We start from the raw sequence: 12,980 nt of genomic DNA on the forward strand, positions 1-12,980 counted from the left end.
TTGAGGTCTTAAACACATTGCCGGTTTCATTTCAACTTTTTTTATTCCTTGTGTATAAATATAATTTGCAGTTGCCATCAAATATGGTGAATTCTATGCATAACAGAAATTGCAAGAACATCCCTAACCACCAAAATACAAAAACTATATTATTTGATGACAGCTTTGATGGAAAGGATGGACAAAAAACGACATGACCCTGCCCTCTTGTGGTGGAAAGACGAGTCTACATGCCACAAATCAAGCAGCTTTCAACTAATAAACCTAGAAGAACATAACACTAGCACTGTCGTATAAGTCTTGAGTAGCGGTCATAATATAATTTAAGCCTTACAATCAAAATCCATTAAAGCATATTTAAAAAAAAAAGACCACAAAATAACCAGCACAATTTTGAGGTAGAGTAATTTTATTTACAACCCAATGATCAATGTAAAAGATACGTGATAAATATATTACGCATGCAACTAAAGCCGCTTCACAATGAGCTCTACAATGGTTAATCTAGACACTCACTTTAAAAACCTGAGTCTGTAAGGAATGCTTTACAAAATGACTCCAATGTACAAATCCATTGCTTTTACTTTGAGTGTTTCTCAATAAAAGTAAAAAATAAAACAAACCGATAATAAAATAAAAATTAGGCCCTCTCTCCTCTGATTCGCCTTGCAAGCTGGATATCCTTGGGCATGATTGTGACTCTCTTGGCATGAATGGCGCACAAGTTAGTGTCCTCAAACAGGCCGACAAGGTAGGCCTCACTTGCTTCCTGTAACAAGACAAGCTAAAGTTAATATTGGATATAAAGATTAAGTATAAAGTATATTAAAAAAAGTAATAAGTTACGCACCTGAAGTGCACCAATGGCTGCACTCTGGAACCTCAGGTCGGTTTTGAAGTCCTGTGCAATCTCCCTGACCAGACGCTGAAATGGCAACTTGCGGATCAGCAACTCTGTTGACTTCTGATAACGACGAATCTCTCTCAGAGCAACAGTTCCAGGCCTAACGCGAGGAAGAAAAACAACATGATTTACCCGTTATAGTAAACTGCATTAAGCATGCGTGTTCAGTTCAAAACAGCAGTCTCCCTCTCAGACCCACCTGTATCTGTGGGGCTTCTTGACGCCACCAGTAGAGGGCGCGCTCTTCCTCGCGGCTTTAGTCGCCAGCTGTTTTCTTGGCGCCTTTCCTCCAGTGGATTTACGCGCGGTCTGCTTGGTACGAGCCATTTTCTCTCACAATCTCTAGAATTAAACACAAAAACGATTATTTAAATACTAAATTATTCCAGTTTTAAAAAAAATGCAAACGATATCTTAAAATGGCGGCATCATCCGGGTCCTGTGGCTTGCTTTTACCACTTCCGCTCAAGAGCTGCAGCTAACTTACTGCAACTTGATCTAAAAATGTCTCGTTTAAAATGTACAACGTTAAGTGACTATAATATGGCAATCTAAACAAACCAGCTAAAGCCCGTGCGTAATTTGTAATGCGTGAACACAGCCAAGCGAGCATCGCAGATGAACATTTGCATTAGTCGACACAGGAGAGGCGGTTGTTGTTAAACAGTCGCCCGGTATATCAGCCTCCATCTGCAGCAGGAGCCGGTTCACAGCAGATTAATCATCAGCCCACTGCGAAACTCGCTTTCAACTAGGAATACACTAATTACGTAATGTAGAAAGAGCGGGAAAATGTTCAGAGGCACGGGGAAAAGTTCATTTAATTCAGTATTGAACAACCGATTACTCGCCTCGACCACTCCAGGAACAAGCTGAATAAACCATTGTCCAAAATGGCGGGCAAAAAGGTAGATCGACAAACCAGCACATTATTATCAGATGTCGCTTATACTTCCAAAGCCCGCCAAAACGACGAATTTAACGTGTATAAAAACGCCACATAATGTTTAAGTGAACTATGTTCAAGGACAAGAGTGTTTTAAATAAATCCAAACTAACAAATTAGCTAGAAAATGATCCATCAATAAGCACGAGAAACTGAAAAACCGATCAACTCTGTACATTTCTTATTGATTTGTTTTAAACTAGCACTAGTGGAAATATTATGATTACGGTCTAATGTCGAAATATCTACCAAATAATTTAAAGTTTACTCACACAAACCTCGTTGTACCACGATCTTTCTCCCACGGTGTATCTCGTATTTGAAAAAGAGAGGGTTGGGCTTCTATTTATATATTTCTGTGGCTTGCCGCGTAGACACGCCCATATATGACGTTTTAGTTTCTCATTGGTTCAACCTAAAACAAACTCCTCCTCTCGTCGTTTCGCTTTATTTAACGTAACGTTACATTGTTTACCTTTTTAAATAATTTTGAATATATAATTTGTCCCAGAGCTGTAATGATAAAGAAATCACTTTGAGTAAAAAAAAAAGTTGATTTCCAATAGATAAAACAGGTACTGGAGTAACATGTTCTTGAATTAGGCTACTTGTGACGTTTCCAAACCCACATTTAGGGGTTTGTTTACGTATTTTTCTAAACATAAACTTATTTTAATCGCAGCTCAAATTACAGCGAAATAGTCACAAATCAGAAAACGGTTAATATCAAAAGCATCAGCACTGCACTCCTAAGAATTAATACATATAAATGCCTACTAGATAAATAATCAGCAATATGTTATTTTGTGTTTTTAATATATTTTATTGGTTTGTTATATTTCTAAATAATGTTGACGCCACGTTGCAGTCTACATAAACACTTGTTTTGCATTATGGCACTGCTGCTATGCAGCATGGTCATTGTCTCCTATTTGTTTGTCCCGCCAGTTGCTCATATTGGCCTTGCAGCGGCGCGCGAGAGCATGAGTAGACGAGAGGGTCCCCGCGCACGCGCTATTATTGTTTTGACTGAAAATGCCGTCGGTTTCGAAAACGGCGGCGAGCGCTTCTCCTCAAACCGAGAAACCAACCCACTATACGTAAGTAAATAAACATTAAATGGACTAAAAGACGTTTCTGTGAATGGTGGCGACTATTGGATAATCGACTGTCGGATTTGTTTTTGTAACGCGTGCTGTTTCCTCTCCCTCTGTGCGTTTTAAAATGGTGCTTTTCCTTTTGTAAATTCCTCCGAATGCATGCGCCTCTCAAATCTCAATGTTGATCAAATCAACAATCTCATCTCCGCTAAACATCGCATTTATTTCCCTATTAACGCGTCGGTCGCGCTGTGTGCAATTTAAAACTTAATAAAGTGCTCTACGCTTATTTGCTCAAAGCCTGCTCGTGTGAAAATGCTTGAAGACATGTAAACTGCTCAACAGCAGAGCGAGCGAGTCGAGACGCTCGCTAGATGTAGCTAGCAGGCTGGTTTGTTAGCTGCATCCGCCTCCTTCCTCGGCCCGTGTTTCTTACTCTACGCACTTTTCCCTCCGTACGCACCGTTGGTTTGAATGGAACGTACGTCGAAGATTCTACGTAACTCTGAACGCTAATCGCGGAGTATTTGGCGTAAGCTTCTAATGTTGTAGTGGAGAGCCTTGGTAAATGGCTCACAGTGGCTTTTTTACGCTATAAAACACATTCCGTTCCCATTTAGCGGTTTATAAACGCATACACTGAACATTATATGTTTATAGTTGCTGAAAAGGTAGTTTATCATGTAACATATTTATCCAGGGCTGGTTTTGTTGTGGAATGGTCGCGTATAAAAACTGCGCAGTGTAACAACAGCCACCACAGCTCCAAACTTTGAACGTAGTTTGACATTACTGTGTTCCATACTGCTTTGTTTACATCAGTCAAGCGTTGTGTGTGGTGCGGAGGTGGTTGATTTATGACGCTTTTGACCGTGCCTTTTCATTTTAATTCTAGATATTTGAAGGAGTTCAGGACCGAGCAGTGCCCACTGTTTTTGCAGCACAAATGCACACAGCATAGACCCTTTACCTGTTTCCACTGGCATTTTCTAAACCAGCGAAGACGGAGACCCATACGGAGAAGAGACGGGACTTTTAATTACAGCCCAGATGTGTATTGCACGAAGTATGATGAAACAACAGGAATATGCCCCGATGGAGACGAGTAAGTAACTTGTTTTTATTATTATTTACTGAAGTTGAGAAATCATTTTGCAGATAGTAGTAAAATTGAGCGCCAATGCACGTTGTAGTCATGTTTATTTTGCATAGACAATGTGACGGTTTGTGCTTTTTGTGTAACAGTTAGCACACGCCCTCTTCATGAAATATAAAGTTGAGCAGATCGTTGTCTTCTAAATTCACTAGCAGCTATATGGTTTACTTTATGTTAATGTTTTACTCCCCATATTGCCTAATAGCTTTTTCCTGTACAGTTTTTGCCGTTCGCTCAACTCAAAACAATGTGTGTGTGTATTTATCTCGAGTTTCACTTCCACTTTTGACTGTTGACTCATCGCTCAGTTCCCAGTTTGCACTGTGTGTAACAGAAATGTATAGAATCCGTTCGGAAGTGTTTCTAGCCATCCTTGTGTGTTGAGCTTAGGGAACCCAAAGACACGCCCCCTGTTCTCTGGCTTGTGATTGGCTCTCTCTGCACGTCCTCTTTTTTTGATTGGTTCATTGCTGTTACAACGTTCACGATTCCCTCTCTTTATAAAAACTCATGTGTTTACAAAGCACGTTGTTGTCGTTGTTGGGAGGATATTTAAACTCCGAATTTAATGACTCTCATGTCTAAATTTACTCCAGACAGTTATATATTTTGTTCTCAGTTCATTTGTTTGAACTAAAAACATTGTGCACCAAATAATGTATTGATCCCTTGTGGGGAATTATGTTCTATATTTATATATTCATATTATCGTGGGTTGTTTAAATCTTTGGTTGTGGTTTATCTTGTGTTAGTTTCTTATTTACTCGTTGAAACTGTATTTAAACTTTGCTGAGGTAGTACTACAGTACAGTTCAAAGGCTCTATAAATTATGAGATCATAACTACCGTATTCAACATTTGAAGTGGATTAAAAAAGTTAATCAAAGTTGTCCTAAGACAAGAACGGGTATTGTTCAAAATTCATGTATAACTTTGATGAAAGGTTTTTTGATCCACTTCAAATGTTACTGTATAATGTCCACGGGACACTACTACTAGTCAGGTGTCATGTGGATTCTTGTCAAGTTTTTTCATGATTAAAGCTGCAGTCCGTAGCTTTTCCTCTTTGTCGCCATCTCTCTGTTCGAAATCTGTAACTGCAGTGATTCGCGGAATTATCATCTTTACGTGAAACAGCGCGGATGAACAGTGTTTTGAGGCGAGTGGAGCTGTCAGTCACCACGCTGTGTGGATACTGTCATTCAGAATCACAGATTCACTTTTTGAAAGTTTTTGACCAACATAAGAAATTTCATAAGAAAATGTCTTCTGAACAAGTAAGTAACATCCATTTTTGTTCTGACCAACTAAGGGGGAAAAAGCATTCGACATGATAAGCTTCGTTAGATTTAATCAACGCGATTTACAGCAACCGTGCAAATTATAGCCTAATTTGTTCTCAAATTGTTCATGTTAACAACATCAGCATTGCGTGACTAATGTTAAATTTAATGTGTTTTATGGTTACCTGTGTAGTTACCATATTCTCCATAGCAAAACGAGAAAGGCACAACAAAGGAAACTCCATAACTGTGTGAATTAAGAAAACGTACTGTTACACGATTGAACTATTGAAATGTCTTACTTGTTCAGCAGAAAAAAGCCGTCTCTTCTTCCGTTTTGAACCCCTTCAAAACACGGAGTTCACGCACTTTTCAAAAGCCCCGCCGATGTTTAAATCCTTGTGTTCGCATGAGACGGTTTCTTTCTCTTTCTCTTTCCACCTTAAATCCGAAGTACGAAGTCTTTTGGGTTTTATAACTGCTGAATCTCCAGTTGACACTGATGATTGTTGTCTGGATCTTTCTGGATCCGCCATAAGTTTAATCATGTAAAGTGCTGCGAGAAAAGCCTATACATCTAAACATCTCGTCACGCGCAGTATAGCCGGCTAGCCGAAACTCCTTCTTTATGTGTACGGGTATGACGTAATGACGCAAAGACATGCTCGAATTTCCCGCGGAAACCCACCAGTACCACTGGAATTAAAATCATTATTACAAGCTTACCGTTTTGAATCTAGCTATGGCAAGCAGATAGTTTTGACCACTGGCAGAATAAGCTTTTTTTAATATAATTATTTTGGATTATTTTTAACTTAAAAAAGCTACGGACTGCAGCTTTAAGTTTGTATTGTAACGGCATGGCAACTTTGTTTTGATTTTGTGAATGATATAGTATTTCTGATCTCACTGTGAGATTGTCGGCTGTGAGACATCCCTGTCAACATTTTGATGGTATAAACTATAGATTATATCTGTAATTAAACCTAACATTATTTTTTACTAATGATTGTACACCCTTAGTCATTCTATCATAACATGTTTTTATTGGTGTTACACTATATACAAGGACCATATGGGTTATCTGCCAATATTAGAGACTTAAAGGAGTAGTTCACTCCAGAATTACAATTTCCTGATCATTTACTCACCCCCATATCATACAACAAGATGTTCATGTCTTTCTTACTTCAGTCGAAAAGAAATTAAGGATTTTGAGTAAAACATTCCAGGATTTTTCTCCATACAGTGGACTTCAACGGGGACCAAAGGTTTGAAGGCCCAAATTCCAGTTTCAATGAAGCTTCAAAGGGCTCTACACAATCCCAGCCGAGGAATAGCGAAATGATTGGTCATTTTCAAACCACAAATGCTTGTCTTGCACTAGCTCTGTGATGCGCCATGCATTAGGTAACCACGTTGAAAGCTCACGGAAGGTGGCGGAAGTACCGTCCTAGTGTTTACAAAGGGAACTTGCAAAGACTAAGTCAAATGCCCTTTTCAATAAAAGATAAACCATTGATGGAGTTTTTCACCCTACCCTACCTTCCTCCTACGTCAGTGACGCATGATCATGATCTTAGATAAGACCCTTATTCCTCGGCTGGGATCGTGTAGAGCCATTTTAAGCTGCATTGAAATGGCAATTTGGACCTTCAACCCGTTGGGTTTTTGATTTTTTTTTTATCTGATTCAAACCATATTTTGAGATGGTTTGAAATGCGATTCCAATCAGATTTTTACATATGTGTCTCAGTCTGGACACTGGCTTCTCAAATCATATTTAAAATTTGTCTTTTGCGTCACTCTTAATGCAACACACAATGATAACGTTAAAACTGGTGACCCAAATGCTGCACATATTTGGCTGTGACTACAGCACAGGGTCCCTTCCCTATGCAGTGTTCACTGCTCCCTACTCCCGAGCACGGGATATCCATTGAAGTGGACTGTAATCTTACAATAATCTGAAATCTGTCATTTGAAACACCCTGCAACAACGTCATCAAAGAATATATAACATATATAAATATATATAACATATATAAATTGTGATATAACATAAATAAATATAGTAATTTACTTTACTTTCACATTTAAAATGCATACAAAATACATAAAAATACATGTAATAAATATAATCAAAATGAATTATAACATTTTAATTTAATTTAATCTCCATTTTTCCTGCATCCGTTTTGAAAGCCTTGTCACATTCGTGTGTATGCCTACGTCGTTACCAAAGAAACCCATGCAGACAGGTTGGTTATGTCTGGACACACAAATCTTATTTGATCACTTACAATTAATAGTGCGGACAGTCTGCCTGAAAATATCTGATTTGCCTGCAGTTTGAACATAGCCGAAGCTTAATAGAGGAGCCACAGCGTTTATAGGAATTTCCTCATTCACTTCAAATTTAGTATTTATTCATATATTTCATAACAATGTTGTGATACCTACAGCATCTACATTACAACATTTATTTGATATTTACAACCATTTAGGTGTTTATTTTAGTAATTTTATGTGTGTTTTATTTTTAGAAAAAATATTTTTTGTTTGTTTTGGCCATTTAATAGTTATTTCATTTCATTTATTGTATTTTTTTCTTTATTTACACCTGAACTGAAGGTTATTGGATTATTATTATTATTTGTCTTATGACACACTTTGTGCTCTGACTGACTTGCTCAAATTAAGCTCTAATGTAAATGGTTAAATAATTACAACAATAATTTGTCCCGTGTCTCTGCCAAATTGAAATGTATGTCACATAGTTTGTGTATGCATAGATCACACATTCATTCATCCAGTAGCAGCAGTCCTATGGTGACATCATTGCTGTTGCCATAGTTACTGTTGCTACCTGAACAAGATGCAGTTGCTATATTTGAGAAGATTATTGGGTATGTAGCATTTTCAGGATAAATCTGCTCTCCTCCAGGCTGCTGTTTGGATTATTACAGCCCCATTTTCTGTGTGCCTTAAATCCTGTCTTTACAATTAAATGCAGATTTCTTATAAATATCTGCTTCCCCTAATTTGATCATTTGCTTTGTGTTGTCATGTATCAGTAATATGCATTACTCCGTTTTGTACGGTTTGTCAATTTGAATGCATTTTAAAACTAAACAGCACCTGTGAACAGCACCAAGAATATACATACATTTCGTAATTTCATGTATGTAATGTACATCCACTGTACTTCAACATATCTTGCAAAACAACTTCCAGCTGGGAAGTATTTCACAAGTGTTTGACTGTTTTAAAGTTGTGAAAGAGGTTTGCAGTGACATTGGTGCTTGTTGCTCTTCATGTCTCTTTATATTGCATGATACATTTAACATATATATTTAAGTGACCAAAAAAAAAATGTGTTGATGAATTTAAAAAATAATTCGAATAGGCCTAGCTATAATTATTGATAATATAGTCACAGTAATTATGTTAAAACAGTGTGCATATCTTCCCGAGTGGAAGCAAGAAACAACCTTATTAAAACAAGCAGTAATTTAACTACACATTTTAACAGCGACAGCAAATGTACTTCCTTTACTCTAATCAAACTCATGTTGCCTCTGGAAATAGTAGATTTAGTATTTATAGTGTAGTTTGCAGTTGCAGTGCTGGGAATAAAAGGAGTTCTTGCACACATTTTTCCCACCCTGTCATAGCAATGAAAAAGTTTTGTTGTCTGTTTGGTAACACTTTAGTTTCAGGTCCAGTACTCACTATTAACTAGTTGCTTTATTAGCATGCTTATTACTAGGATATTGGCTGTTTATTAGAACTTATATAAAGCATATTAATGCCCTATTCTGCATGACCATATTCTACATCCCTTAATCATACAATGCCTACCTTACTAACTATTAATAAGCAGTGATTAGGAGTTTGAGGCAAAAGTCAGAGTTAAAAGTGAGAATTGGACCCTAATCTAAAGTGTGACCTTCTGTTTATATCTCACTCTTTTCTCAGTCACATTGTGTAATGTTAGAAATAGTTGTAGGGCAGGTAAGTGTAGTTTCGACACAATCGTATAGTTATTTTGTAACAATATAATAATGTTTCCAACCCCTCTATTTTATTATCTTTTTAGATGACTTATTATTGTTTAAAGTATCGGCATTTATACTGATGAGTTGGTGTTTTTCTCCTCAGTTGCCCATACTTACACCGGACCACCGGTGACACAGAGCGCAAGTACCATTTACGCTACTACAAGACCGGCACCTGCATCCATGAGACAGATGCCCGTGGACATTGTGTGAAGAACGGCCTCCACTGCGCCTTCGCTCATGGACCACATGACCTGCGGCCACCAGTTTATGATATCAGGTATCATTTTTTCCCTTTGTGTCCTTATTTAATATGCAAAGGTGCATATTAAAGGGATAGTTCACCCAAAAATGGAAATTCTGTCAGTAATTACTCACCCTCATGTTGTTCCAACCCCGTAAGTCTTTCGTTCATCTGCGGAACACAAATTAAGATATTTTAGATGAAATCTGAGAGCTGTCTCACTCCTCCATAGGCTGCTAGGTAATTGCATCTGCCGGCCCAGAAAACTTAGTAAAGACATCGTTAAAATAGTCCAAGTGACTACAGTGGCTCAACCTTATTCATTTTCTTCTGTGTGTGGCTTCTGACGTGAGTTCACTAGAGCGCCACGACGCATGCGCGAGAACTGAGAAGATGGTGCAGAAAGTGTGCATTTCCTGGATGTCCGAATCGTGAGAAACCAACGAGAAATTTAGAGTTGTTCCGATTCCGATACTAATATCGGAAATGCCGCCAATACCAATAAAAATTCTGGCATCGGTATCGGCGAGTACTTCTACCCATGTACCGATCCGATACCCTTTTCTTAAACAATAACTAGTTATGCACGCTAGCTTTGCTTAACGCTGCAAATCGGAGATCAATTCTTCTTCGCTGCTCTAAACAGTGGTTGCTTGTGGCGACACAGGAAGTTGTGCTGTTGCCACAAGCAACCACTGTTTAGAGCGGCGAAGAAGAAAGCGTGCGCTAGCAGTATGTCCGCTGTTTGGCAGTATTTAAGACTGGACCAACCAGCCAGTAAAACGGCGACATGTCTCATATGCCATACTGCAATTTTGAGGGGTGGTACAAGATTAGCAGCTTCAACACTTAATAAAGCATTTGAAGACGCGTCACACCCCGCAGAACACGATGGAGTATATTGTCATTTTTGGCCATAGATGAGCCGCGCCAGAATCAACAATCTCTGGAAGCTTCATTCAAACGAAGAGAAAAGTTTTCAAAAGACAGCCAACGAGCGATAAATATAACCGACAAAATTATCGAGTTTATTGTTCTGGATGACCAGCCGCTGTCAAAACTGAAATGCCGTGTATTTAACAAAATTGTTTCTGGACTTTAAGTTATAAAGAGGTTATTTTCTTATATTATTCATATATCATGTTTTAGATTCCTAGATTTATTTGTTGCACTTTTTTATACAGTTATATTGTAAGTCTAAAATACCTTTTTCAGTTTAAAGTATTAGATGTTGGCTGCATTTTAAGTTCTTTTTCACTTAACAAAAATAAATAATATATTGCTGTGAAATGTATGTCAGATAATAAAAATACTCTAGTTCACTGTATGTATTTGTTCATGTTTTATTAAGGGATAAGTCTGAAGCACACCATAAAATAATTCTATCAATTCATACAGGGCTAGTATGAATTGCAGCTGTATAGATACACACCCAGGTATCGGATCAGTACTCGGTATCGGCCGATACCCTGAGTCCAGGTATCGGAATCGGTATCGGGAAGGGAAAAAGGGTATCGGAACATCTCTAGAGAAAACGTAAAACTGCCTTACCAATGCTGCAAAATGAATGGCTTACCTTTCACACTTTCCCATCAAATGATCGTGAGCGTCATCTTCTCAGTTCTCGCGCATGCGTCGTGGCGCTCCCGTGAACTCACGTCAGAAGCCACACACAGAAGAAAATGAATAAGGTTGAGCCACTGTAGTCACTTGGACTATTTTAACGATGTCTTTACTAAGTTTTCTGGGCCGGCAGATGCAATTACCTAGCAGCCTATGGAGGAGTGAGACAGCTCTCAGATTTCATCTAAAATATCTTAATTTGTGTTCCGAAGATGAACGAAAGATTTACAGGGTTGGAACAACATGAGGGTGAGTAATTACTGACAATTTTTGGGTGAACTAACCCTTAAACACCCGCCAAATGCAGGTGGATTTCAGCAGTGGCATCAGCGTGTAAAGCAGTCACTCCTACTAGCCATTTTGCCGGGTTGAATTTTATATAAAATATATTTTTTTCAATTGAAGTCTTTTGAAAAGGTATCTGAAATAATAAACTAAGTTCAATGTAGTGTTGTCAAATATATACATTTTTGGATACATACTCAAACTGAAATATCTTAAACGCTTTCATTACTCGTATTCTGTAGAATACACGAAACCAGCAGCTGGAATAAATCCCTCGATGTGCAACATAAAGCTCACATGACTTGTATAACTGGACTAACCAGTGAACCAATTTTCATTGCACAGCATCTGGAGGGTTGGTTTGATCATTCTGAAATGCCTGAGCCAAAGTCTTGGTTTAATTCCCTTACAGAAGTGTTTTACGCGATTGCGTTCCTGTACCTCCGAACGCAAGATAACATGACAGCGTTTATTGCGTTTTGTCTCTGCTCTCTTAAACGCGAGTCATTTATGATGGAGCCACTGAGGCTTTCATTTTGTTCTCTTGAACACAAGAAGAAATTGCTTTTTTTTGTGTAAATATTCTAAGTTAAATTTGCAACTTTTATTTGAAACATAGCTAGTGGCTCTGTGCATGTGACCAATAGCGTGAATCTGATTGGTCTGTCAGTGTTATTCGTAGTGCGATGGAAAAGAGATCTGTCACATTTGAATGTTTGTGTCAGTCTAAATAGACTCATTAACAGCCGTTCATTCAAATTAAAATGTTTATTTCACCAAATTTCCACAACGAACATTCGTCTTGGGCTGAACAGAGAACCTTTAGAGAACAAGGAATCATCACACTAAAGGGCAGGAGGAAGTTCTTCATCTTCTGGCACTCAAATTCCTGTTTTTCGAAGGCGGGAGGATTCCCATCCCCCAACTAAAGTAAAAGCTGTGAATCCCCAAATAACAGCACAGTTTGCGCTAGACATTGTTTTGTTATGACAATTCCTTTCAGTTGCTAAAAGCTGTCGGTGGCTGCACACATTTTCAGTTGATTAGCAGGTATTTGCATATGTATTCAATTCATAAGCGAGCAGTCAGAGTACTTATTAGGGTGCTTAATCTAATTAGCAAAAATGTACCTTATTCGTTGTTTTGCAAATTACATTAATTACACATGCATTGCCATGCAGTCTGCACAGCATAGCCACAAATGGTTAGATACTGGCCTGGAAATGTGGCTTACCAGTGATTAAATAACAAGAAATATGCCATCTCAGCAGTTGCCTAGCAACGAGTTTGTGGAAATAGCTGTGGCATCAAGACCAATCTTGGGGGGATTTTTTTGGTGTTGCGTCTGAATGGGCGGGCTGACTTTTATAATCATGTT

At 38.2% G+C, this 12,980-nt stretch overlaps 2 protein-coding genes across 3 annotated transcripts in view; one reads left to right on the plus strand and one right to left on the minus strand.

Annotated features, from left to right (window-relative positions):
* Nucleotides 1-391: 391 nt before the first annotated feature.
* h3f3a (H3 histone, family 3A) lies at nt 392-2,140 on the minus strand. The gene is made up of 4 exons (XM_056241755.1): nt 2,123-2,140; nt 1,104-1,246; nt 851-1,004; nt 392-769 (listed from the first exon to the last, which is right to left on the minus strand). The coding sequence occupies exons 2-4, from the start codon at nt 1,229-1,231 to the stop codon at nt 641-643; spliced, it is 411 nt and encodes a 136-aa protein (XP_056097730.1). The 5' UTR covers nt 1,232-1,246; nt 2,123-2,140; the 3' UTR covers nt 392-640.
* A 683-nt stretch (nt 2,141-2,823) lies between these two features.
* unkl (unk like zinc finger) overlaps nt 2,824-12,980 on the plus strand; it is a 31,092-nt gene continuing 20,935 nt past the window's right edge. For both annotated transcript variants that reach the window (XM_056241753.1, XM_056241754.1), the window contains exons 1-3: nt 2,824-2,950; nt 3,846-4,055; nt 9,554-9,730. In XM_056241753.1, the coding sequence (XP_056097728.1) occupies nt 2,886-2,950; nt 3,846-4,055; nt 9,554-9,730 (452 nt within the window). In that variant the 5' untranslated portion in view covers nt 2,824-2,885. The remainder of the gene's footprint in view (nt 2,951-3,845; nt 4,056-9,553; nt 9,731-12,980) is intronic.

Source organism: Rhinichthys klamathensis, unplaced genomic scaffold (assembly GCF_029890125.1).
Source record: "Rhinichthys klamathensis goyatoka isolate OS25496 unplaced genomic scaffold, OSU_Roscu_1.1 h1tg000670l_1, whole genome shotgun sequence".
In the NCBI taxonomy this organism is placed as follows: domain Eukaryota; kingdom Metazoa; phylum Chordata; class Actinopteri; order Cypriniformes; family Leuciscidae; genus Rhinichthys; species Rhinichthys klamathensis.

Coding starts and splice junctions, on each gene's coding strand:
- h3f3a (XM_056241755.1), bottom strand. CDS start 1,231: ATGGCTCGTACCAAGCAGACCGCGCGTAAATCCACTGGAGGAAAGGCG. Junction 1,005..1,103: donor AAGAAGCCCCACAGATACAG/GTGGGTCTGAGA, acceptor TCCTCGCGTTAG/GCCTGGAACTGTTGCTCTGA. Junction 770..850: donor CAGCCATTGGTGCACTTCAG/GTGCGTAACTTA, acceptor GTCTTGTTACAG/GAAGCAAGTGAGGCCTACCT.